Source organism: Chrysemys picta, chromosome 4 (genome assembly GCF_011386835.1).
Source record: "Chrysemys picta bellii isolate R12L10 chromosome 4, ASM1138683v2, whole genome shotgun sequence".
Classification (NCBI taxonomy): domain Eukaryota; kingdom Metazoa; phylum Chordata; order Testudines; family Emydidae; genus Chrysemys; species Chrysemys picta.
The window spans coordinates 68,152,687-68,179,576 of NC_088794.1; the positions used below are offsets into that span (position 1 = coordinate 68,152,687).

The 26,890-nt window shown below is 39.1% G+C and overlaps 2 protein-coding genes across 11 annotated transcripts in view; one reads left to right on the plus strand and one right to left on the minus strand.

Annotated features, from left to right (window-relative positions):
- ANO3 (anoctamin 3) overlaps window positions 1–26,890 on the minus strand; it is a 390,311-nt gene that overhangs the window by 26,452 nt on the left and 336,969 nt on the right. For all 9 annotated transcript variants that reach the window (XM_065592543.1, XM_065592540.1, XM_042855401.2 and 6 more), the window contains 2 exons: window positions 24,511–24,607; window positions 19,422–19,482 (listed from right to left, as the gene is read on the minus strand). In XM_065592543.1, coding sequence (XP_065448615.1) covers window positions 19,422–19,482; window positions 24,511–24,607 — 158 coding nt within the window. The remainder of the gene's footprint in view (window positions 1–19,421; window positions 19,483–24,510; window positions 24,608–26,890) is intronic.
- On the plus strand, window positions 5,690–17,765 carry MUC15 (mucin 15, cell surface associated). 2 transcript variants are annotated; one of them, XM_024103547.3, is made up of 4 exons: window positions 5,690–5,835; window positions 9,286–10,053; window positions 12,179–12,334; window positions 16,432–17,765. In XM_024103547.3, the coding sequence occupies exons 2-4, from the start codon at window positions 9,324–9,326 to the stop codon at window positions 16,587–16,589; spliced, it is 1,044 nt and encodes a 347-aa protein (XP_023959315.2). In that variant the 5' UTR covers window positions 5,690–5,835; window positions 9,286–9,323; the 3' UTR covers window positions 16,590–17,765. The 2 variants fall into 2 exon arrangements, with proteins under 2 accessions (XP_023959315.2, XP_023959316.2); XM_024103548.3 differs by lacking the exon at window positions 12,179–12,334 and having other exon boundaries at window positions 5,714–5,835.

The following is a 26,890-nucleotide window of genomic DNA, read 5'->3' on the forward strand; positions in this document are numbered from 1 at the left end:
ACACATCTTGGATGCTAAAATTAGGAGAATGGTGGAATCTTTCCTCCAACAAGAACAGTTTGGCTTTAGGAAAAGGACAAAAACCCACAGATGCCATGTTTGCAATTCATCAAGAGATAGACAAATGGCTAAGGCACTAGCAGGACAGCTTCTATGCTTTTATAAACCTAGAAAAAGCATATGATAAATTGGACAGAAGAATGCTTACACTAGTGATGAGGAAATATGGAGAGTCTGAGGATTTAACTATCGTGAAATATACTCTACAGGTCATTAAAACAATGATCAGAATGTGTTTTGGAACAAGTCCCTCTGAAGTGAAAGTCAGACTGCAACAGGGCTCTGCCCTCAGTTCGACTGCTGTTTATCATATTGATGGATTATGTCAGCAGGAAGATCCCAACAGGAAAAGGTGAGAAGCTGCTATATGCGGATGACATAGAAATAAAGGCATTCTCAAAAGAAGACCTAAACGCCAGCTAAGCTGGCATGGGTTGAGCATGACTAAAACTGAGGTCATGCGGGTCAGTAGAGATGCCACAGGGAAACGGGATGTAGAGATTAATGGAGCACATGACTGAACTGACTGACCAGTTCAAGTACCTTGGTGACTGGGTTATGGAAGATGGCAAGTGTGAACATGACATACAGTCCAGCCGGGGTATAGTGGAAGAGTGTGGAATAACATCTCAGGGGTTGCATATGACAAGTTTATGTCACGGAGACTGAAAGCCAAGCTGTACAGAACAATGGGACACCCCACAATGCTGTACAGTGCAGAAGCATGGGTAGTAAAGAGACAGTAGATTCAGGGCCAACGGGTGTTTGAGATGAGATGTCTGCGTGCAATCAAAAGAGTGCATAAAGAGATAGATTTTAAAATGAAGCATTAGAATGGAAATCGAAGTGTGATGTGGCTGACAAAATCTAGGAAATGCAACTTTGCTGGTTCAGTCACATACAGAGGATGAATGAAAAGGACCTGGTGAGGACAGAATGGCAGGAGTGGGTGATAGGAAAGAGACTCCAAGAAAAGTCAAGGAAGCGATGGATGGATTGCATCAAAGGAGACGGTAAACAGTTGGACCTTATTGCTTCCTCGGTCAGAAGATGATGGTGGATGCTTTCATGACAACCTGACCTCAGATGATGAGACAAGGGGAGGAGGAAGAAGAAAAACTACAAGTGCCAGAAGGCACTGCTTGCTTGAGTTGGCTTCATGTGTTACACATAATGTAGGTACAGGCCCACCTATTACTCACTCTGGGAGGTGTGGATGGCTTTCAGTCTGTCAGTGATCCAACTGATGATTAATCAAAGCCTTTTTAAAAGTGTCTTGCACAGTGCTTAATTACTCACAACAGAAAAAGGATGGTGGCTATAGGTATTTGAGCAGGAAAACTTGATTGTGTAGAGAGGCTAGTGATTCTATTTTAATATGACTTTACATGTACTAAAATATTTTCATTTTTAAAGGGGGAAAAATGGGCAATGACTCATCTTGAGAGCTGTGTTCTGAAATGGGACACTGGAAAATGGGGAAAGAAGATTCCAATGTTATTATTTTTTTAAATAAGTGTTGAATCTTTTGTGAAAAAAACATCAGTCTACACAGACTAGGCACTCAGAGTTCAAGTCCCTAAAAGTGGATGGTATTTTCAAAATGGCCTAAGTAACTTAAAAACTTAATTTCCATTGGCTTGCAACTGGACTTGGGCTCCAAGACACTTGGGCCCTTTGAAAATTGCACCCAATGACTTATTTCAGTAACCCTATGAATAGCAGGCAGAACCCTGACGTGGTAAAGCCAAGCAATTAAAACCAACACTACAAGTTGGTTGTTACATTTTGTGTGTGTGTGTGTGTCTGTTTATGTTAAAGTTATTAACACACTTCCTTTAAAATAAAATTAAGAGATTGTGCATGTTACATAACATTTCCTTTCTGAGCCTCAATTTGGTTGATAATGTTAGAATCCAGTGAAATAAATATTTGGGGTCAGATTCTGCCACCGTTGCTCACACTGTGGAGAACTTTACTATACACGTAGCACACCTGGATTTCACCTGACTCTGACTCAAAGATGCCTATCCTGCCATTACTAATACACCTCTACAGGAGTTCTTCCACTTCTCCACTGGGTTGAGCACTTCATGTGTGTGTGTGTGTGTGTGTGTGTGTGTGTGTGAGAGAGAGAGAGAGAGAGAGAGAGAGAGAGAGACACCCACCCACCCACCCTCACATAGACACACAACTTCTTTTAGGGACTATATCCCCCAGGCAACACCTCTTTCTACCACAGCCTGTTTCCTAACATGTTTCCTTACATGAAAGGTTCTGTAGAGTACCGGAGAGTCTGTAGACCACAGTATGAGAACCACTGCATTACTGGATTACATACTTTCCAGCTGTCAATATAAAATAAGTTTCCTTCCTATAAAGTGGGTTTCTCCTATCACCTGAATGATTGGTGGTACACTACAGCTCCCATTATCAGTTGATTAGCAATGAACCAAAAGAACTACTAAGTCTATTAGTTAGGTTAATTTTATCTCTGGTATAACTCCACTGAACATAAGAATGGCCACACTGGGTCAGATCAGTGGTCCATCTAGTCCAGTATCCTGTCTTCCGACAGTGGTCAATGCCAAATGCTTCAGAGGGAACAAACAGAACAGGGCAATTATTGAGTGATCCATACACAGTCGTTTAGTCCCAGCTTCTAGCAGTCAGAGGCTTAGGGACACACAGAGCATGGGGCTGCATCCCTGACCACCTTGGCCAATAGAAACATGGCATCTGTGGTTCCTTGTCTTTTCCTAAAGCCAAGCTGTTCTTGTTTGAGAAAAGGTTCCACTGTTCTCCTAATCTCAGCATTCCCTCCATGAAATTATTTAATTTTTTTTTTCAACCCAGATTTACTTTTGGCCTTCACAGCATCCCCTGGCAACAAATTCTACAGGTTGATTGTGCATTGTGTGAAGTAGTACTTCCTCTTGTTTATTGTTCCTTATGTTTGCTTGTTATGCTTAAATACTTCCGTATGCTGCCTATTAATTTCATTGGGTGACCCTGGTTCATGTGTTATGTGAAGGGATAAATAACCCTTATTTATTCACTTTCTCTACACCGTTCATGATTTTATAGACCTCAAGATGGAAGACTTCAAGACTGAAGTTACACCAGCAATTAATTGGGCCCATTACTAACCTGTCATATGTAACTTGGTAATAATTTGCAGTTTTTAATGACTTTACACACTCCTAGAGAGTAAATTACTATGGCCTCTAGTTTCCCTCAGGCTACATGGGTATTTTAACCCCCACAATTGCTACCACCAGTCAATATCCTCTTTTCTTGTATGAAGTCAGTGTCTATTTTTTCTAGTGGCTATACAGCTTGATTATACCAAGTTGCCACTCTTCCCCTTCTCATTAGGGTGACCAGATGTCCTAATTTTATAGGGACAGTCTAGATATTTGAGGCTTTTTCTTATATAGGTGCCTATTACCCCCCACCTCCTGTCCCGAGTTTTCACACTTTCTATCTGGTCACTCTACTTCCCATTGCACCTTTAGTCCCATTGCTGTGTGTGATTATTGCTCTTCCCCTTCCACTTTTTATGCCGTGTGGAAGAAGGAATTGCAGGTATTTACATAACTCAATTTAGTGAGTTATAGAAGTTAATTTATTTCTCATCATGAACTGCTGCTTCAATACAGAGGTGAAACAACATGAAAACCACAGGTATGGGAAACCAGAAATGAATGTGAACGAGTCTCATAGCCACAATGAAGGGACAATAACAGGGCAAGAAAGATTTGAAAGTGGAGGTTCTGTGTCCCTCATATCTACTTAGTGGCTATTCCCATGCCTTAAGAGAAGTATTTTCATTAGCAGTAGAATCTTCAAATGAACAAAACAGTTGGTTTTTAAAAGAAATCTCATCACATTCACAGGCAATCAAAATGCACTACCTAGACACTATAATTACTTGTGTGAACTACATGTAGTTTACTTCCATGTGTAATAATAAATCTATTGCCTAAGATTAGTTACAACTTGCTCTCAACAAGCTAGAAATACTTCCTGATATATAAAAGTAGATTACAGTTACTCCATGTGTACGCCATTCAGTTGGGCTAATAAGGCTTGAGCAGCCCCCAACCAATTTCCATTGCTGCAGCTCTACCAGTTGTTGCAGTGATGAGAGTGCTAATGTAGGTAGGCTGATGGTGTTTTAACTGATCTTGTCACCTAACCCTGTTCAGAACACGTCTAAATGATATAGTAGGTAAAATAGTAGCAAGCTGTTAGAGACTTGTCTACAGTAGAGCTCCCAATGTTGCTATTGCAGGTAGGTATGGGGTTAAATTAAAATTAGGTCCCGTATCTGCAATTAATACAGTATGGACTGACTCATGCACCTGTGAGGAGCCACACTGGCTTCAGGAGGGTTCCATATGGGTGCAGGAGTGTCTGCGTGGGGCTTACATCTAGTGCAAATAAGAGCTATCACTAATATACAAATAATTACACTGGAGAAAGGCATGAAATAGTAGTTGCACATGATTCTTTCAAAAATTTCAAGTGGAAACAAAAGCGCCATGGTATTCCACTCATGGAGTTATTCAGACATTACTGGAACACCTCTGCATCCCTCTCCAACACATACCAGTCTAGAATAAATAAAAAATATAATTACAGTAGCAAGTAGTCCTGACTACTTCAGTATGTAAAAAATTAAACGGCGCATGTTTGCCTTCCCCCAACCCCCTTTGCTCTAAATCTACCCCCAAGATTATATATAGCATGTAAAGAAGGGCCTGACATGCAAGATTCAGAGCTGAATCTGATTATTATTTCTCCCAACAATCTGGGTTTATGGTTTGATTTACCAAATTTGGATCTAAATCTGCATTTCAAATCCCTTCAAATTAGGAGGGTAATTACAATTATAATTGGACCCAGGGGCTTGGGCTAATGCATAACAGCATGTACATACATATATATATATATATATAAGTAGAAAGTTGATGTATATTAAGAGTACGCCATAGTATAATTAACTTTTGCTTATTCATCTTCTACAAACATTTCTCTTCAAACTCTAAAAATGGCCATATTGGGTCTAGCCCCATATCCTCTCCTCTGACAGTGGCCAATGCCAGGTGCTTCAGAGGGAATAACCAGAACAGGTAATCATCAAGTGATTTATCCCCTGTCGTCTATTTCCAGCTTCTGGTAAACAGAGGCTAGGGACACCATCCCTGCCCATCCTGGCTAATAGCTATTGATGGACCTATCCTCCATGAATTTATCTAGTTCTTTTTTGAACCCTGTTACAGTCTTGGCCTTCACAACATCCTCTGGCAAGGAGTTCCATCGGTTGATTATTTCAGTTTGGAATACATGTACAGTAAAAAAGTGTGTCTCAACAGAAAACTACTTTATTAAAATAGCTGCTGTCTAATTAAGAGAAGACCAATACCCCATATAGTTTATAGAAATTTGATACCCTTGTCAAAACATCAATGTAAAGATTTTGTAATCTTCACAGAATCAATGGGCACTTGTCTTCCCACTTTACAATGAAACCTGTAATTTCTGTAATGGTAGCTCTTAACAAAGACAACCGAGAAGCAGGTCAGTCTGGTTCTCAGGTGTTCTATTACACACAGGGAAATACGGCCCCACCTAGTTAAGTTTCTACAGTGCATTCCCGATGAGCGTGACAGCTGCATTTACAGTACCTGCGTTCTACTGTGTTCACTAAACTAATTGCACTCTGTGCTACAGAAGTATTTCAAACCTACCTGCATATAGAGCTAAAAGGTAAGTGCATTTTTATTAATGAATTTGGCTAAGTAATCACAGCAGCATTGATTTTTTTGACAAGATATTTGGGTGAATGTAGGGACTGGGTAACCAAACTCATAGCAAAACTACCCCATAAGGAAAACATTAAAAGACAAATTAACTTGGGCCAGTAATTCCAAGATTTAACAGCAAAGATAGGCAGAGACGTTAGAACCATAAAGAGAAGATGAAAATATTTCACTGTAATTCAAAGTTTGCTGACAATTGCTTTTCCTGCACTTTTAAGAAGTGATTTTAGCATGTAAGTTTAGGATTTGCTCTTAATGAACTAAGTCTAGGAATCGACAGCCTGAGTCTGTCTACTTGGGCTGGGAGGCATGGTTGCATCTGCAATGTAGACATACTCTAGGAGTTTTGCCATTGACTTCTATGAGGCCAGGATTTCACTGTGCATATGCACATATGCACACATATGAATGTAGAGGAGGAGCCATATACAGTAGGAATACTGCCAAAAAACATCAATAAAATAAAGTTAGTGCTTTAAGTATCATTAACCACAGAGTGACACGGATTTTCACTAGCCTTTCTCCTGGGTATTCAGTTTTAAGCAAAATAAAACTAGTAAAAATATGTGATAAGCCCAAACCTTGTTCAAAATTGTACTCAAGTCCAAAGTGACAAGCTACCAATGTCAAATGGTTTGTTTAGGGATCTGTATGTAGTTCCATCTATATGCCCTGATCCTGCAATGAGATGCCTGCAGATGGACCCCTGTGCCTGACTTTAGTAGGGCTCCACACTAAGACAGGGCATGCACACATGTCATTGAAGGATTGGGGCCATAATGAGGGAAGAGTCTAAGTCAGAGAGTTTGATTCAAATATTATTTACACGGCTTTGACCTTAGTGTGATTTCAGTGTAGTTACTTACAGGTGCCAGCAAGATCAGAATCATCATATCAGATCATTTCTCCTTTTAAAAGGTATTTTACAATTAGTGTCTCAAGCTAACTGGAAAATTCTTTAGATTCCGGCTAATCTTCTGTTCATCAGATTTTGGCTAGTCTAAGGTGCTGGAGCTGCAATATTTGCAATATTTGCAGTTGTCCTATAATACCACTGTTTGCATATTAAGCTCTAAGGGCAACGGATGGTTTTCTAGGGCTGTAGAGCTGTTTCTGATCTGAATCTTAATGCTACACTAATAAAAGACCAGTTAATTATTAGACACCAAGGGTTTCCAAGAAATACAACCTAAATATAGCCTTAGAACTACTGTAAAAAAATCTTTGTGGCAAGGTGTTTTCTCTCTTTTTGTCCCCGAGGAAAAGAATTACAGGATTAAGGAAATCATGAAAACCACATTGTTCAGTTAGGAGACAGAAATGAAAGGTGCAGTTAAAGTGAACTGTTAGTAATTTCCCTTGGTAGTTTCAAATTACAGTCAAGGTGAAATAAGAAATATGACAAAAACTCACTTTGTTCAGTAATGACATGGCTACTGATACAAGGAAAAAGAGGGGTCATGCCAGTGAGCTAAAACAATGGTACTTTCAAGATGAAAGCAAATATTTGAAAGCTTAGTAAAAGCTCATTTAAAGTTTTGTTTGCTATACTTTTCTGTAATTATTACTCAGATTGGAAAAACGTCCCTGTACCCAGGTATGTGAAAACAATGCAACTTTCATTAATATAATTGTGAGAGTTGGCTGTTCAGTTACAGATTTGAGACTCCAAACACAAAGATTAGCTCTAAGCAGAAAGTTGCAATACTTATTTCTGTAAAATAATAATAATAAAAATAAAGTTTTAAAATCTTTTATTTTTAGCTGAATAAGTAAGGACTATTAATCCCACCTGGCAGATGACCACCCTACATTGGGAGACTGATCAATTTACCAACATGGAAACAATATTTATAAACAGATTGCTGAAAGCTGAATCCCAAAAATATACATACATACAGATTCCAGTCCTGGGCACTACATCTTGTACCCACTGAAGTCAATGGGAGTTCAGTCACTGACTGCAATGGGAGCAGGATCAGACCTAATGTCAGGTTCATTGACTAATAGCTGAAACTGAACCATATCATCCGTCAAATGACAGAAATCTCTGTAGGGAGGGTGTCACAGAGACAAGCTGGCTTACTCCAGTAGCTACTGTTAGAGTCCATAGCTATACTCATCCCTCTTCCTGGCTGTGCTGTGCAGAGAGGAGCAAAGCTGTGGAAAAACCCACAGTTAGATTTATAAAGGTGAAAGGAAAACGGGCCAGACAGTGGACTAAAGGGTGAAAGGGAAAGGAGCCAGGTCACTGCCTCTAGGCAGCATGTCTCCTTCCTACAGGCAACAAAACATGCATAAGAATAGTGGGTTAATTAACACTATTGAAAGTAGTGCTAACCTTCACATTTTAGTCTGTGATCTTTGGGAAGTAAGAATAGCATGACCTCAAGCTGTCACTACTCTGGAAAGCTAGATAAGCATATGGCAATATGTCTCAAGAGATTGGGGATCAGGATTCTTGCTGATCCTTGGTTGAACATTTGCAAATCAGGGCAGACTGCACTGCTTTGGTGTTGATGTTTGGTTCTGAAGCAGAAATGCAGCTCTGCTAATTCCATGGGCTGGCTTAGCTGCTGAACTGTCATTAATCTCCTGGCAGCAGCTGTATTCCTGTGATGGTCTCCCCCTCAAGGTCACAAAACATGTAAGGGAAATCATGACCTTCAAAAGCTAATCGCAACAACAACTATACCACTTTGCATGGAAACACACTCTGTTACTTAGCTCTTCAGCCTTGCCACATCCCTATTACTCTCATATTGCTGGGTGCTACCCTGTAACCAGAAAGCATCGGTTGCTGAAAACATGCCCTTTTAGGCATGGGTCTTGGTGCAACGGGTTCTTGGTTACATGTAATAGCAAGTTGTTACAGACTGTGAGCTGTAGAATGGAGGGGAGTATACAGCTTTGCCTATGGAAGCATGCAAAAAGCTTTGTTGAGGAACAGCAATGCTTTGAGAGAATATTATTGCTATCCAGGAGTGTTAAGTTCTCAACATGAAAACCTTCAGATATGTCTACATTGCAAGTAAACATCCACAGCTGGCCCATGTTAGCTGCGTTGGGGTCATGGGACTCAGACTGTAAAACTGTTGTGCTGATGTTTGCACTTGGGCTACAGCCCAGGCTCTGGGACCCTCCCCTGTCACAAAGCCCTGGGTCTGAATGTCTAAATCACAAATTTTACAGCCCCCTCAGCCCAAGCCTGACTCAGCTGACACAGGCCAGCCACAGTTGTTTAACTGCAGTGTAAACATACCTTTAGGAACCTCCATAACTTCACTTCTCTAGTATCAAGCCACTTGTAAGTTTTCATCAACATGTCTGGGTCTTCATTGTCCAGCTCTCAGTTTCACATCATAAATTAAATTACAAAACTTTTCACTTCTTTCAGGTTCTCTACCTAAAGAAACAAACCACAAAGTCAATACCATGCTGCCTTCCAGTGGAATTCTTTTTATTTTACTGCCCGTTAGTTTATGGTGGACCAGAAGCAATGGTTACAGTAGTACAGTCAGAACAACAAACACTGACAATAGTTCAACTATAGATACGACTTCACCTACACACCAAGGAACTTCACATCAGCTAGATCTTACTGGAACTAACGGAATAACTACTCCTGCTATAAACCATGTTATGCCAACAACGGCCAATAAAAATGCAACAACAAAAAGTACAGTAATAGAGATTAACACTCAAAGTAACAGTGTAACTCAGAGATCCACTAATGGCACAGAGTTATTTTCGACTTCGCATGTGGATAAGGGTTCAACAGATGGCACAAATACCCCTGCCAAAAATGTCAACAGAATCTCACCATCTTCAACAATATCCATAACCATGAGTGACTTGTCCACAGTGACTGAAAGCAACATGCCTACAAATGCTGGTGTATCATTGAAAACGGAAGCCAAAAACTTCACTTCAGTCACCTATAAGACCAGTTCTACTGCAACAATCTCCACTAAAGACTCTCTAAAGAGCTCCACAGAAGTCTCATCCACGAACAGTCCATCAAATACACTGACCACATTATCCACACACCAGAGTGGCAGTGTCACAACAGACTTCAAAACAATTTCACAGACTACAAAAAACGTACACCAGAATTTCACCAACCATTCTATAGTCCCAGCAAATCCGAAAGAACCCAACAAAGGTAAAGGTTTAATTACAGCAAAAAAAGTTTAATGATGCTGAACACTAAAATGTTTACATTGTCTGGGAAGCTGAAAAGATGTGTGAACTGCTTCAGATAAAACTAGACCTCACCTGAAAGTTTTATTAAATTAAAAACATTTAGGTAACTTTTACCAAATATAATTTTCACACCTTTCTGCATTTCTGGGGTTTAGCTGAACCACAGGCAGAAATATTTTTTATTTATTTCAATTTCAACAGGAAGTCAAAGATCCAGGGCTGCCGTGCAGCTACTTTGAACTGCATTGCCAGATTTCATCTGGTATTTAGCAGCAGCGTTGAGGACACCATTTAGTGGTGGAGGGCTAGAATGAAATAAAGTTTGTATTATAGTAAAACCTAGATCTCCTACCAAGATCATAGCCAGACTATGGTAATGATTGCCTATATACATAGTAATAAATATTCTCAGCCCCAAACTTCTTACAATCTAAATAAAAAAAACTGGTGAAGGGTAGGAGAAAGGAAAACACTATTATCTCCATTTTGCAAATAGGGAACTGAGGCACAGAGAGATTAATAGTAACATTTTCTAGTGGTTTCGGAGCTTAAGATCCACTGAAAGTCTCTTAGTCACTTTTGAAAATGATACGCTGAGTTACCTGTCCAAGGTCACATAGGAAGTCGGTGGCAGATACATGAATTAATCTGAGGTCTCCTGAAACCCCAGGCCAGTTTAACCAGAGAACTATGGTATTTGTGAACCGGCATATTGAAAAAATTCTTGTTTCTGAACTATATTGGTATATAGATACTATAATGGGACTATTCCCAGCAGACTGCTTCTGTCAGAGTACCATTCAAATTGGATCTATTTATATGGAATTGTCCACTGAAAATTGTTGAAAATGTTTTATCTGTTACATCAGTCTGGAGTAGCCCCAACTCACTGAATTTCTGAGTTTTGCTTTATATTAAATTATTTATCTATTTATTCACATAGGAAATGTAATGCAGCTCTGCTTGGGTTTGGTGAATGTGCAAACTTTCTCTCCCTACCCCTTCATCTTCTGCATATATGAAATAGATCTGTACAGTCCCCATGCTCAAAGCATTTAAAGCAACAAATTAATAATTTCTTAAGCATGAAGGACACAGAGTGCAAAACACTTTTGTGACTAAAGCCTTCAATTTGTAAATAATGCCCAAATGGATTGCCTACCTTGTATTTTATTACTATCAATTTGGTTAAGCCTGGAGAAATAATACAGCATAAAACCAAAAATAGCATTTCTCTATTCTGCTCTTTCAGATTGGGGCTTCAGTGATCGAGAAAGGAAGATTAGAAGATGTAGTATTTTTATACCATTAATTTGCCTGCAGGCTTTTAGCATTGGACAGAAAATGCTTTTCCAACATATACAGTACAGTCTACACTAAGAACTGGAGGCTATCTTCATGCTTTCAAGCTTCTCTCTATAGCTCTAATAATTACAATGTATCAGGACTTTTTGCCGAAAGTGACTCTGAAAAAGAGCATTCAAAGAAGATGTGAAAATTCAAAGAAAAGTTTTATAAAACCCAAGAAAAATGTTGGGGAGAAAAAAATTATTTTTCTACCTGAAAAACTAAAAATGTTACAGCCAACGCTTTCTATGTTTCTGATTTTGGATGCCCAACAAAGTGTCTGAAAAATTGGGCACTCTAAAACAGAGGTACCTAAGATCACAGGCTAGCTTAATAGTCTGGTCTAAATACTTACAATTGTTATATTAAAGAGATTTTATCAGAGGACAGTGCAAGGCCTTGTGGTTAAAGCAGGTGGCTGGGAACCACAACTCGTGGGTTCTATTCACAACTGTTGGTCAAATACTTGCTTGACTGGGAAAAGTTATACTAAAACATTTTTGTGCCACAGTTTTCCCATTTGTAAATAAGAGAGAGTCATACTTCCTTGCTTCACAGGATTGTTGAGGGGATGACTTAACTATTGTCTGTAAAGTGAAATATGTCAGAGTGGGCCAGATTCTCAACTTGTGTAAAATGTCAGCTGAGGATCTGGCCCTATAGATTTATAAATTTTCATTAGAATAATTTATAAATTTTCATTAGAATAATTTCTTTATCCTTTTTCCCCCTCCCAGAGAATCGCCACAGTGCAGGAGTTGTGCTTGGTGCGATTGTAGGAGCCATTCTAGGATCTGCATTAATTGGTCTGATTGGGTACTTTATATGTGGGAAGAGAAAGTCTGGCTCATTTTCCCATCAGCGACTTTATGATGACACAAGGAGTGAACCAGGTAAAGAATATCACAAATGTTCCTGGAGTAGAAGGACTTTTCTATTCTGCACAGAACTCTTGAGGTGAATTTTTTGTCCCACTAAAGTCAATGGAGCTAGAATTTCACTGCTATTCTTTTTATTTAGATTGTACAAATCAGTTTGGCAAATGGTTTTAAAGTAAATCCAAGGTTTCTCAGTATTCATAAACAGGGAGAGGGGATGTTTTTAAAATCTTTGGTAAATTTTGTATTGAGAGAAGAGTTTAGGGTATTTCTGCTTGGCACAGTTAATCCAGGTTAGTCTAGCCCAAGTGCAAGCATCCCACAGCAAAACCCTACCCGCTTTATTGTGTCCTCACTGTTCTGCAATAGCCTGGGTATGCCTGGAGACATATCCCATAGTTCTTTGGGCTGAGACACTGTAGAAGATGCTCTCTCAGTCAATTGTGGGAGGATTTGTCTGTCCTTCAGAGGGAATTGTGGGAAGGGCTTTGGAGGACTATCAGCACTGGAATGATTTTGCCTTGATCCTCACTGCAAAGTTGCTGGGTTCCAGTCCAAGTTAAAACAGAACTTGGACACTAACGCATACCACCATCTGGGTGCATAAAGCACCTCCAGCCCAATGTCATAGGTTTTTCTGTATGGATGGTAGGGAAGTTTGGCCTAAAATCCAGGTTTAACTGTACAGTGAAGATAGTCCCTTTAGACTTTGACACCATTTCATATATACAAAGTATTTAAACAACATGCAACACCTGGGCTCTAGCTGAATAAGTTCATACTAACTGGAATTTGTACAACTACTGAGTTGACTGAACAGCAGTCATTGCCAATCAGTATCATTAAGCCAATGGGTTATCTGCAAACTCCCCCATAAATAAATCCAGGAGGATACCATTCATATGGTTTCAGAACTTCAGTACCCAAAAATATCCATGCTCACAAATTAACATGGGTTACACAGAATAATTTTGAGGTACCAAGGTAAAATTGTAATCAAAGAAGACATTAATAAGATATATCAACTACAATATCTGCCATAGAACACCACTAGCATAAAACACTGCAACACAATTAGGCCATGTCTGTATTTTGATTGTGCCATTTTTTTGTTTACAAAACAGATTCTGTTAACACAATTTTTGATCCTGTAATTTGATCTGCACCCTTGTGGATAATGGAGCTGTGCATGACTGCAAAAGTCCTACCTGTTGGATCTGGTTGTGGTATTAGTACCAGGGTTTTGCCAGCATTGTCGCTAAAAGTGGCATAACTATTAAAAGACTTTTGAAAATAATTGCAAACAGTGATCTGACTGCCTTGAGACTATCTACTTTTGAGACTGGTTTGTAAAAAATCCTCATCATTAGCAAAACCCATGTTAGCTGGAATAACGATGAAAGTTTCCAAAGACGTGCAAATTTGTATTTATGGTCTCAAGGTGTAAATTGCAGACAAAGATTAAAAAACCCAAAACCAAACAAAAAACCTCACAAAGCACAAGTAGGTATCAGTTACTGTACAAGTAGCTTTAAAGAAGAGAAATAAATCAACAGTCCAACTCAGCACTTTAATAGGCATTTTCTGTCTTTAGGTTTGCTTCTGTGACTGCTGAAGAGACTGAAGGCAGAATTTCACTGTAGTGATCCATTTTATTGAGCTGCCTTGATTTTAAATTCTTGTATTTATTTTTGAAATGAGCCAGGCATACATATACCTCACAAGTTAAGAGTCTAGCACTCAACACATTAATCTGTTATGCTTTTCTATCTAGTGTAGACTAAAGAGCTTTTTAATCTTCATTGCCTCACAGAATCAATAAAAACAACCACAAGACAACATTTCAGAACAGAGATATAAATTACTTATATCAAACATAGCCAAGCACATTTTCAGCAGTTTCTCTTATAGACAATAGATTAGTGTTTAATAAAATATGGCCTATGCATAATTATTAATGCATAGTAGCCAGTGATCCAACACCTCGAGAATATTTTTTCCATGTGTTGAAACATGTTGCACTCAGATTATTGTAGTTTTTATTTTTTGATTACAGTGCATCCTTTTTTTTAAACAGGAAGCTAATGTGTAATTTATCTAGAAATTTGTGAACACACACATATGCACATACCCACCGCTCTTTCCATAAGTGTATACAAAAGAAAAAAATGAGTGTTCCCACATTCAAAATATGCAGGGGAAGTGAATAAAATTTCTTTTACTCTATTTTTAAAATATCTCTTTCCCATGTAGGTGTACATAAGAATGTAATTCTTAATGTGTTGAATCATAATTTGGAAAACAATGCCATTGTCCGGCTATAATGGAAGTAGGACAGGAGATACTGGATGTGGTTTAATTAAGCCTCAATTTTATTCTTAAATGCCTGGGAGTACCTGGCTGATATAAGTATACAGTGCAGGTAATTCCATAATCAGTTAAATATATACCCGAGCAGCTTCTGCTGCTAGAGCCCACCATCCCTCCCACCCCCAAATGAGGGTTAAAGGCGGGGGGCTATAAAGGATAGGGGGTTGGTTCCCTGCCATACCAGTCTCAGGAGCCCTGAACTGCCCCCCCCCCATTTCTGCTCCTTTAAAGGATACTTTCTTTAAATCCTTTACCAATCCATTTTATTTCATCAATATACCCTTCCCTACAGAGTCCTTGCACTGGACATCTGCCCCACATTTACATAATGAGTTGCAACATCATATCCGAACTCCTGTTTCATGTTCGCCCCAACAAAGGCCCCAGAACTTACTGTGCATAAGGCAACCCTTCTCCCTCCCGGCCCACATACAGTTAATGTTGGCAAATCTGGCAGTGAGGGACACATTCCTTCCCAGACCTCTGAGAAAGGAGTGACCAGCACAATGCCCACAGCAGGTCCTGACAAAACCTGATATTTCACCACTTCCATGGGTAGGTGCTGATCCAGGTAAAAGAGGGCTTTTCCTGCACTGCATGAACCTATATAGACTCCCCTCTCTTCTGGTCCCCTGGTGGGAGGATGGGTCAGGCTCCCCATGCTGAACTGGTCTGCCACTGCAGCAGAAAGTCACTCCCTGTCTCTCTAGCCCTTAAAGAGGCACTCACTTTTTCCAGCACACCACACAATGGTCCCCATTGCTTCATATGCAGAGAGGTCATTCATGCACAGCTGTTCCATTATTATTAATATATATTTATATCACAGTAGCACCTGGAGACCCCAATCAAGACCATAGCCCCATTGTGCCTGGTGTTTGAGACATGCAACATTATTTTCTGTTGCAGATACTATGCTGGTTTATTGTATATGTCCTGTAAAAATGTTACTAGTAGGGCCATAATGAATTGTGCAGCCAAGTAGTGCACTTTGTAGGCACACAAATACATTATTAAAGATCCATGTAAGTGTTTATGATAGTGGATGGTTAAACACCGACCAGTTCTGGCAGAATTATGGACCTATATTGTACAATATACATTTTGGATACCAATTGTTTTGGTATCCAAACACAGATCCACGAACATTAAAAACAAAAATCCAGTGTAAAGTCACTTGCACTATTCATGTGCAGACATTTTCTGACATTTCCATGTTTACACTCAGATCTTCAAAAGAACAACATTTTGCTGTTTTGATCATCTTCTTGACAGTAAAGAAATATGGAAGAGATTGAATATACTATAGTTTATGGTATAGTTTGGATTCAATCTAGTCGCAGAGTACTTTGGATTATTCATCTTTGAGTGAAAAAAAATTAACTGAAATGTTTTTAGTGAAACAGTGTTATTCTTTTTAATAGATGGTCTCGTTGCTAAAACACCACGCAGATGATTAGAATATTTAGGTTCTATTCCTGGCTCTTCTACAGACAACTTGTGTGGGCAAGCCACTGAGAACCCAATCCAAAGCCCTTTGAAGTCAATTTATTGACTTCAGTGGGTTTTGAATCAGGTCCTGAATCTTTCTCTGTCTCAGTTCCTCATCTGTAAAAAGGGGACAACAACTTTTTTCTACCTCAGGTGTTACAAGACTAAATTTATTAATGTTGAGGCACTCAGACACTAAAGCGATAAGCACCACTGAAAAACCTATAAATAATCATGATGTATTTTTCCAGGTCTCCGATTAGATAATTCATCTCATGATGTGAGCTTTGGTGATTTGTCTTACTACAATCCCAGCACAACAAATGAGCCAGCAGCACAGAACAGCAGAGGAAGACCATATGATGGCATTCCAATGGGTGACATGACTTCATCTCAACCCCCAGCATAATGTCTGGGGGTAACGTCCGCTGGCTTCAGATTACAAACTCATTTGTGATCTATGTGCCTTGTTTTACATACATTGCTCCCACAGTATTTTGCAAGTTTATTTTCCCTGAAGTAATCCTATGGCTATTAACATGAAAGGCTTTGGATAGCATATCTGAAATCACAAGATATATTAACACATGCCAGTCATACACTGCTGTGCCAGAGCACCACTGTCCCAGTTGGTAATTAAACTAAATTCAATGCTCAATCTGCTTCTGTGTTAAAAGGCACTATGCTATCTTTTAAAAAAACAATATTGGTAAACTGCACAGAAACAGGAAAAATCCTGTTTGTTGGACCTGGGCAACTTCCTTTGGCCTCAGTCGAGGTTGCAAACATGTAATGGAGCAAAATACAACCAGGATCCTAAGGAAAGTTTAGCACCAAGACAAAATAACCATAATGACTATCTTGATGAGAAGCAGCTTTCTTCAAATGTCATTTCCATCAGATCTGCAGCTCGGGGGATTTCCTCCTCGCCTTGATATTTGCATCTTCCCGAGAGAAAAAAAGCTATAAGGCACTGGTTTTAATTACATTACTTACAGCTTGCAATTTGCCAGGCCAAAGTGAATTACTGTTTATCATGAAGAGAATTTGCTCACACTGATAGAGTTACAATTACTACAAAAAGGAGACAACAAGAATGAATAGTCAACACTTCCTCCTCCTCTGCACCAGTTGGTCTATTATCTGCATTGCAGGTTAGGATCTGTAGAAATGATGCAGCATATTTTGGGATGGGCTATGTGGAAGGAAGGAATTATCTTTGGGTAAAAAATATAAAAAGAATCCAGAGAACCACAGTTTAAAATCTTGCTCATTCAGCAAGTCTAAAAATCATTGAGATATCCAAAATAATAGTATAATGTATCTGTTTATAGCTACCTAAGATGCCTAAAGACATAAGAAGGGCTTTATGAAGGTAAAATATTACTGGTAAAAACAACATGCTGCTTAGGGGTCTCAAAGATTAAGGGGCTTAATATTTGTGTGGGACATATGTTTATTGCTGTGGATCTTAATGTGTGTTATTAAGAGTGGACACTTTGGGCCCAGTCAGTGGAGCTACACCCACAAATATCAGCTGAGAACTTGGCCACGAGTGTGTTAAGTTCACAAAGAAAAAAAGAAATAAGATGTTAAACTTCACTCATTTGCAACTGTGATAATCTAATGTAAGTGAATATAGATAAGTGTATAAGTGAACCATGACTACAGCAAAACAAAATTAAAATCTCCATCACTGTGCTGGGTCTTCAAAGCACCCTGAACTGTCAGGGGTTTGACCATGAGGATAAATGGAATTTCCCTTGACTTTTTTCTGGTATACCCTCTGTTTTAGAGAGTAGCACAGGGTTGATACCGGATCAAGGGCTGAAGAGCAATTGCTAGAGGGCCACTCAACCAGCTATCAGTGCTGTCTGCCTCAGAGAAAGCAGGGACTTTGCCTTAGGATTGGGGAGAAGCCAGAAAAGCTCAGCGGAGTATTTCATTATTCTGACATTCATACTAAACAAAAAATTGACACAAGTAGCACCTGGGTGATAGCTAATGGCTGTACACATATCTGCATATTGTGTGCAGAAGGACAAATCACATGGCCATGAATTTTGGGGGCTTTATATAATTAAATAATAATAGGAACCATTGTGTTGTGTGCTTACAACAGCAAGGTGGGGATGTAACAATGAATTGCCACAGCTGCAAGCATTACAAGTGCACACACCAGATGTTTTCATTGGTTTTGTCTCCTATTGATCACCCCATTTTTTTTGTATTTAATTAAGTGGTTTGCATATCTATTTTTGCTAGCAAGGACATCAAAACATGAGTGATGTTCAACCACACATTGTGGATTAACACTTTTGAAACTCTTCCTTTTCTCCTTTGCACTTGCTGCAGCTGGGAGAGTGAGAAATGCCTGTTCATGTGTATTATATAAATACAGCATCTGTGTGGCATTTAACCTCACCACAATGGTACAGCATTGGTTTGAATAGTCAGTGCTCTGTGTGGACCAATGTTAAAGTCTCAGGGTACAAATATGCAGCACTTTCACTGGAAGAACTATCTCCCCATCTATCTCATATATTTACAGCATGCTAATCTTATAATCTAGGTGTTGCCACTGACTTCCCATTGCAAACTTGTTATCGACGGCAATGAAAGATCACTGGATCAGAACCCTCAGTGTTGTAAAAACTGCATCTGCCTTCTTTTGAACAAAGAAATGTTATGCAATGGTAACTCCTGTTCAAGAGTCACTTCTGAGCATTTACTCTTTGTTTGATGCCTCCTGGTGTGGAGCATAATGTCACAGTGAATGCAGAGAGGCTCTCGAAGAACAGAATAATTACATGAAATCTTCCTGTAAATAGTTAACACAAAACCCTCTGACCTGCCTTTAACTCACTGTAATTAGCCTTCGCCTACAAGCTTTCAAATCTGTTAATCTTACAGTGCTCCACATTGGATTACACTGATTTTGGCCCCAAACCTTCATGTTACTCTGTGTGAGTGGATCCCCATGAGGCTCTGCACACATGACATAGATTGCAGGATTAAAGGTCTTATTTTTCTACAGTCATTACGTTTTGAACATAAATTAGTAGTGGAGTATTTTTAATGTCCTACTAGTACAAAAACTGATTTGAAGAAAATAGAAAAATATGAATAAACATGGATACTACTTGCTTAACATTACATTAAACTTCAAATCCCTCTAAAACTAATAGTCATCTATGGAAGGAGAGGTGAACAGAACACTTAGGAAGGAAAATGGACTTACCCCATATTGCCATAAAAATAGCAAAGAAGACAGTGCCTCCATTATCAAACAAATGTGTAACCTAAGCAGAAAGTAAAACACATAATGCAAAATAAATAATATCAATACTACCTTACATTCATGTAGTATTTCCCCCCACACACACCAAAAAAACAAAAAAAACAACAACAACAAAAAAAATGCTTTACAGGTTTTAGACCCCAAAATATAGGCATCCTAATAAGAAGCCCTAATCCCACATAAAGGTGCACACATCAGCATTTACATGCACAATTCCATTCATCCCCCACTATTCCCATTGCTAGTCCAGGCATGGATCATCTTTCATCACTGCAATTCTCACTCTGGCCTCAGTCATCTTTAATGTGCCCAAAATACTATCTCAAAACTCAGTTACTTAGCCAGCTATTCTAACCACATCCCACCAGTCTTCAAAATTTTCCTTGGTTTCCTCTCACCTGCTGCATTAGATTTAAACTCCTTGTCCTGTCCTTTTAGGACCTGAACAACTTAAATCAGGCCTACCTACCAACTTTCATCTCTTTATTTACCTCTTCCCCAGGAATGTTCCTTGTCTAATCATTCCCTTCATTGTCTCTTCCTTCCTTGCAACTCCATGCTTGGATCCCTTTTCTCACTTGATCCACCTTGCCTCCATGCTCTCCCTCTAAATCCCTCTTGAAAATATCCTTCCCTTCTAAAGAGTCTATAAATCCTAATCACTCTCAAAATGAAGAATAAAACCATCCAGACATTAACAAAAATTAATGTCAAAATGAAGTAATTATAGTACGACGCTATGCATAACATTCCACCTCTCAATCATTTTCGCTGTTTGTTGCACCCTATTGCCCATTTTCTACTTACAGTGTAAACTCTTTGGGACAGATTTGTTTTATCTGCAAAGTTCAGATAAAGTTCATGGTGGGTAGATAAATTGTAATTGAAAACTGTTACATGCCTATGTGTCAGTTTGAGTGCCCTAAGGGGGTTTGTTGTCCCAATTTTGAAAATGGTGTCCTCTATGTATTGTTCAGGGTTCATTTTATCCATCATAGAAATACAGCCATTTCCATGGTAGAAATCCAGCAGTCACTGTGTATGAGCCACAGTAGGCAATAGTACTGTATTAGGAGGCTTAGGTGAAGAATAATTTCTCCTACTGAAAAGGGATTTTAGGTGGGCAATTGCCAGTGATGAAATTTGGTCAGGGATACTGGACTGAAACATATTCTAGTGAAACAATGCTATAAGACGTTTGGTGAGCATCAGTGACCAGAACCTCAGGTTTAAAGTGTCATTTGAAAGATCACATACATCATTACATTATATTGGAGTAAACCCATGAGAGAAAGAATTTATGGGCAGACACATTTGATAAAAGGAGCACCAAACAGGGAAATTAGGGAAAAACAAAAACTAAAAGAAAAGTTTTCATAAGTGGTTTTAATAACTAATGCAATAAAACATTGAGTATTTCTAGGTATTTTCACTGTTTCAAATGAGAATTAATAGCTTCATTTTAGAAAAAACTTCAACTTAGATTACAATTTAATTATTGTTGATTTTGTTCATCATGTAAGGCCCAGTCTTGCAGACTCTTACTCATTCAAGTAACCTTACTCATGAGGGTAGGATAATTGATTTAAATGGGTTAGCTTCGATAAAACCCATTTAAAAAAAGTAAAGGTTTGCAATATTGGCCCTTATGTTGTAACTGTGGCCATCAGGAATGCTGTGCTTGTGAGGTGATGGTCTCAAGGGTTATGGGATATTGAAGGGATTGACAGTTTGCTGAAGGGAGGTTGTAATACCTTCTAGCAAAACTATTACACATAATAGCTGCCTTGTTTTGTCATTGGGGTTGTCCTCTGTAGCAGACTCCAGTCCTGTAAACCAGACAAATCTACATTTTTTCAAATAAAAGACTGTCATCTGCTTTTAGAAAATAAACACTGAGCAAGTGACAGAGGCTATTCTGTAAGAGGGAAGATAATTAAATATTAGAAAAACTCTCTTGAAATCCTCATCATTTATAAATCCAGGAGAAAAAGTTAAAACAGTATAAACACTGTATTGCTTGCCAGTATGTTTTATTTTCTCTTGAATGCAAACACTTCTAATATTGAGTAGAGTTATTAAACACACAAGTTTTAGTAGTAAACAGGGCTCTGTTTATTTTACTGTGCTGAAGAAAATGGAGACGTTATTACTTAATGCCAAAGATCATCAAGTACAATATGTAATTTTGTGTGAATTATATAATCATGTGAAACTTATATGCAAATATGCCTTTGGCTTTGTTTTTCTTTTGTTATAATAAAAGGAACATATAAGCAAAGTATTTTATGAGACTGAAAATCTGATTGGAAAATGAAAGCAGCAGGATTTACAAAATTTTACAGATCAATAAAAGTGACAAGTGTTTCCAGATTTTTAATGCGTGGCAGGTTAGGGGAATCTGCGCAATAAAGATATCTGTAAACAATACACCTCTCTGAAGAAATGGAAAAGGAACCCCAAAAGAGTTATGGCTCAGAAGATCTTGCTTGAATAGAAGGTGGGTTTCCGACTCCAGATCATGCATTTTCTTTAGAATGACCAGACCAGTTTTGACCTGTAGTCTTAGTAATATGTCAAACTAGGATTTTATCCAAAAGCTAAGCAGAGTGGGCCGAGCTGGCTGGGCCTCTGCATAGAAGTTAGAAGTAAAGAAAGTAGTGCTGGTGAGTCAGGAAATGTGCTATAGGGCAACATACAGTTGAAGGCAAGACAAAAACATAAAACCGATGTGCTGACCACCTCTGATTGTTAAAGAACTCCTTTTCAAGAACAAGAGTGTGAACCCCGGTGTCCTGGCCAAATCACACCTTAAATAATTACATTCTCCTTAAATTATCTCCCAGTACTAATTGGTTATGTTATTCTTAAGGGGACATATCAAAAGAAATGTCATAGTACAAATTGTGCTCCTTACAGCTGCATGGAGGGGATGACATAAGGAAGTAGGCTAGCCACCTTCACAGCATTATCTTCCATCTCCCCAGACAAGGGTAGGGTTTTCTGCAGGTTCTGTGATCTGCCTCTCAGGAGGAGGAGGGAAATGGTGGGCCAGGGGCAAGAGTGAGAGGAGGAAAATTGCATAATTTCCATCCCACTCCCTCAAGCCTTGTAAAAAAAAAAAATCACCACTTTACTGTGAAGTTTGGTGCATTCAGATCCACCACTTAAGCAATGTCACCCCAGTACCCAGTTAGGTACCATGCACATTCCTATTTAACACACTGTGGCTTGCAGGTGGTGTGAGGAAGACAAAAAAATCCAATTTGACCCATGGGAGAAAAAATTCCTTCCTAACCCCCTTAACAGGCTACCAGCTAGATCCACAGCATCTGTCAGGTTGGGTTCTCATTCCTAGTTTTGGTGGGTATGGTGGGCAGCTGGAACAGAGCCAAAAGAGGTTCCACATGGCCCCTGAATCAGGTTAAATCCTGGGAGCTGGGGAACGCTGGCCAATCAATGCCCCTCTCCTCCAGCTGGCCAATGGGTGCCAAAGATTCCTATGGGAGGAGCTACCTATTGTCCCTAGATGAGCACCTCCCTCTATTGCTACCATCACTGTCCCCCTTTCACCTCTGGCCTCATCAATTTCCCTCACCCATTGATGTGCATGGGTGGCATTCAACTCAGGCCTGGAATGTCATCTCTCTTTCTTCCAGGCTAGTGTTTACAAGGGCGTGTGATGTTTACAGCACTAAGCCTGAAACTTTCATAGCAAATATAAGAAAGAGAAAACATTTCTTCAGGGACAGGGATCCTAAAACGACATGATTTAAAACTACTACATTTGAGATTATTGTGTCCCTTCCAGTCAACTGCTGGGCAGGGCTGCTTTGGGCTATTAAACAGCTGCACTCCATAGGTGATGGGCAGCACAGCACAGTTTGTACAATGCTTTGTGTGCGTTTGATGAAAGGTGTTACATGCAGTATATGTACAATTATTAATACAGCTGGTCAGAAAAAACTTTGATGGAACCATTTTTTGGTCAGAAAAGGCCCTTCCATTAAAATCAAGAGGCTTCTTGAAATCAAGTCGATTTCATTAAAATTTTGTTTTGGGGGAAAAACTAAGCTCCAACAATATGAAAACATCTCATTTCCACATTTTGGAAATTAAACATTTTGATTTGTCATTTTGAAATGACTTTTTGTTTTGATTGTTTTTGTTGTGTATTATAGTATATGTTATACAGTAAACTAAAAATCAAAATGAAATGTTTTGATCAAAAAATTGCTTGGCATTTTCTTTTCATGGAGAATTTCTACATTTTTGGGCTTAGTTCCAATTTGTGAAACTAAATTTCAAAATCCTTTAAAAACTGAATTTCCTTCTCAACTTATTACCATCATGCCTTAAAGCCACAGCCATTCAAATTTCTGTAAACAATACTGAGTTCTAAACAAGAATTATATGATTGTGCTGAATAATTTTGAGAAAGAAAAGCTGAGACTGGTTCCAGCCTTGGTAATATAATACAAACCAAAGTGGCTTCATATATGTGTCCATTTATATACATTGCTTGCATTCAAAAGCAGTCAATGTTTATGTTTGATGGACAGTTTCCTGTAGCAAAAGATTTGACTGTGTAGGACCATTACATTGGGCACACCACAGGAGCATTATAATTCTCTATAATGAAAAAAAAATCCTTTAAAAAGAACAGAAATCCGGTCATCAACACTACAGGGAAACAGAAAAGTGAGAACATAATCATATAGGAAAGTAGAAAACCTTATCAGAAAAAAAAAAGTTTGCTGTATCATCGGGGCTCTTCAGATGGACAAAATAGAGGTAGGAAGAAAATGCTCTCAGAAAGTCATTTTTAGAATCAGCTGTTATTGCTTTATCATCAATTGAAAGACAATAGATGCTGAGTAGAAAGGTTGCAAATATTTTTGTCACTGAGAAGTTAGCAGAGCATCACCAAATTGTAGAGGAGCCTTTGCTGAAGTAACAGCAGCAATCATTATGCAGAAAGAATTGACTTTTAGATAGCATCAGCTTGCAGCACAAAACTAATAATTACCTTTGCATATATGCAGCTTTCGTTGAGTTTCTGTAGCGTGCAATTGCGTTCGCACATAGGGCACATGATGGTTTCATTTGCCTCGCAGATCTCTTTGCTTTAGTAGAAAGATGGGAAAATAAAGATGATAAAAAAGGCTTTCAGCATCCTCCACATTTTTCCAGACCCAGGCTACACCATTTATATTCTTAATTGGTTCTTAACATGCCTAGACCGTGAAATAGGCTCTTTAAAAATCTAATTTTCAGTGATCAATTTAATTTAAGAGCCAAATCCTGGTCCCACTGAAATAAAAAGGAGCTTTACAAATAACTTCAGTGCCAACAGGATTTGACCCTAAGCAAATAACACATCATCTTTGGACCTGATACTTCAGTCCCTATTTCTGCTAAACACACATGTATTTCAACAGAAGTATTACATGCATTAGAACTGAAGGACTGGTCCCAGACATCTAACTAGCAAAGTTAGGTAGTACCTTTTATAACACCCTTTAAACACAGGGAGTAGATCCTCAACTGATGTAAACTGCCATAGCTCCGTCAACATTAATGGAGCCATGTCAATTTACATCATCTGAAAGATCTGGCCTAGCATGTGTAAATTAAAAAAAAAAACATACCACATGGGCATTGACAAGGGGTGAAATCCTGGCCCCAGTGAAGTCCAATGGGAGATTTACATTTACTTAAATAGAGCCAGGATTTCACCCAAGACATTTAATGTCAAAAACATCTAGCGCTGGTGGCAACTAGTTTTATAGGGGAGGGGTGAGCTCAAAGGGTGGAGAACTTCTAGCATTTGTATTTCAAGTATTTGTGTTTAATTTCCTCCAAGATTGAATCATGTATGGGGACAAAATAAAAAGAGCCAGTCTTCTTATGACATTTCAGTTACTAGTTGGAAAAAAAAATCCTCAGATATCATACTACTTCAGAAGGCCCTGGTGCTTAAGTACATGAGTAGTCTCATTGACTTCAATGGGACTATTAGCATTCTTAAAGTTAGGCACATGTTTGAGTACCTTGATCAGGACACACAGGAAAATAAAGCAGACACAGGGATGGCTTTTAAAGCAGAAGACAGCAGCTTTTAATAGAGTCAAAGGTTAAGGCCAGAAGGGACCACTGGATCACCTAGTCTGGCCTCCTGTATAGGCCATGACCACCACCCAGCACCTGCACATTAATCCCAATAACTGAAATGAAACCGAAGTATTATAGCCCACAAGAGACTAGACTATTGTGTGCCACAGGAAGAGAATAGGAAGGACCAAGGTGCACCAATGCCCAAGGCCCCCACAATGCAGAGAAATGATTAAGTGAGATATACCCAGTAAATCCTGGAAAGTGACCTATACCCACGTGCTGCTGAGGAAGGCAAAAAACCCAAGGTCACTGTCAGTCTGAACTGCGGGAAAATTTCTTCCCAACCCCACATAAACCTTGAGCATATGAGCAAGAACCAGCCAGCCAATCACTTGAGAGAGAGATTGCTCGATTCCACCTCAGAGCCCTTCTCTGATGAATGTCCCATCTCCAGTCATGACCATCCATTCCTGATGCTCCAGAGGAAGGAGATTGAAAAAACAACAACACAACAATCACCCAGAATACAAAAAAACCCTTCCTGACCCCTTCAGGTGGCCAGTTGAAACCCTGAAGCATGAGCTTTTAGGATCAGTAATGGGGATGAAGAGTGTGTAATACCTCACTGTCCCACAAAATATTAGATATTTATTGTGGCTAAGGGTGGTGTTAAATGGGCTCCTTGTTAAATAACCATATCAACTGTTGGCCTCTTTAGCCTAACCCATAGGATTCAAACCACTTCTAAATCCTTTCCCCCTTCCTCCATGAGGGGGCATGAGGGTACGATGAAGGGTATTCCAGTCTGCAAAGGCTTGCTCTTCTTCCTACAGGCTAATAGTTATCCTGAGTCCCCAACTCATGTGTACCTCTCGGAGCTGGCCCCTTTGAGTCTCAATGGACACTAGCCACAGGTTACTACAAAATTACCAACTCCATTTAACACACCTTTTAAGTTCCTGTCCTAAGTCCTTATCTTTCTAGCGCTGGCCCAATCAAACATCCCTTTCCCCAGCTGAACTGGGGCTGCAATAGCTCCCTGAGGCAGTAAAAGAGGTATAATACAAATGCAAAGGAGTCCAGTTTGATTTCAGTTTACACAAACTCTGCTGGTTTGGGTTCTGTTAAGTATCTCATGGAATCTGAACTCTCAGCTCTAATGAAAACTACAACATTGAACTTGGCATTTATTTACAAATGTGCATTCACATTAAATCCCATTTCTGGAACAATAATGGTGCAGACTGCTCTCTCCAATGATGTTTGTATGGGCGTTTAGCTAAATTTTCTCA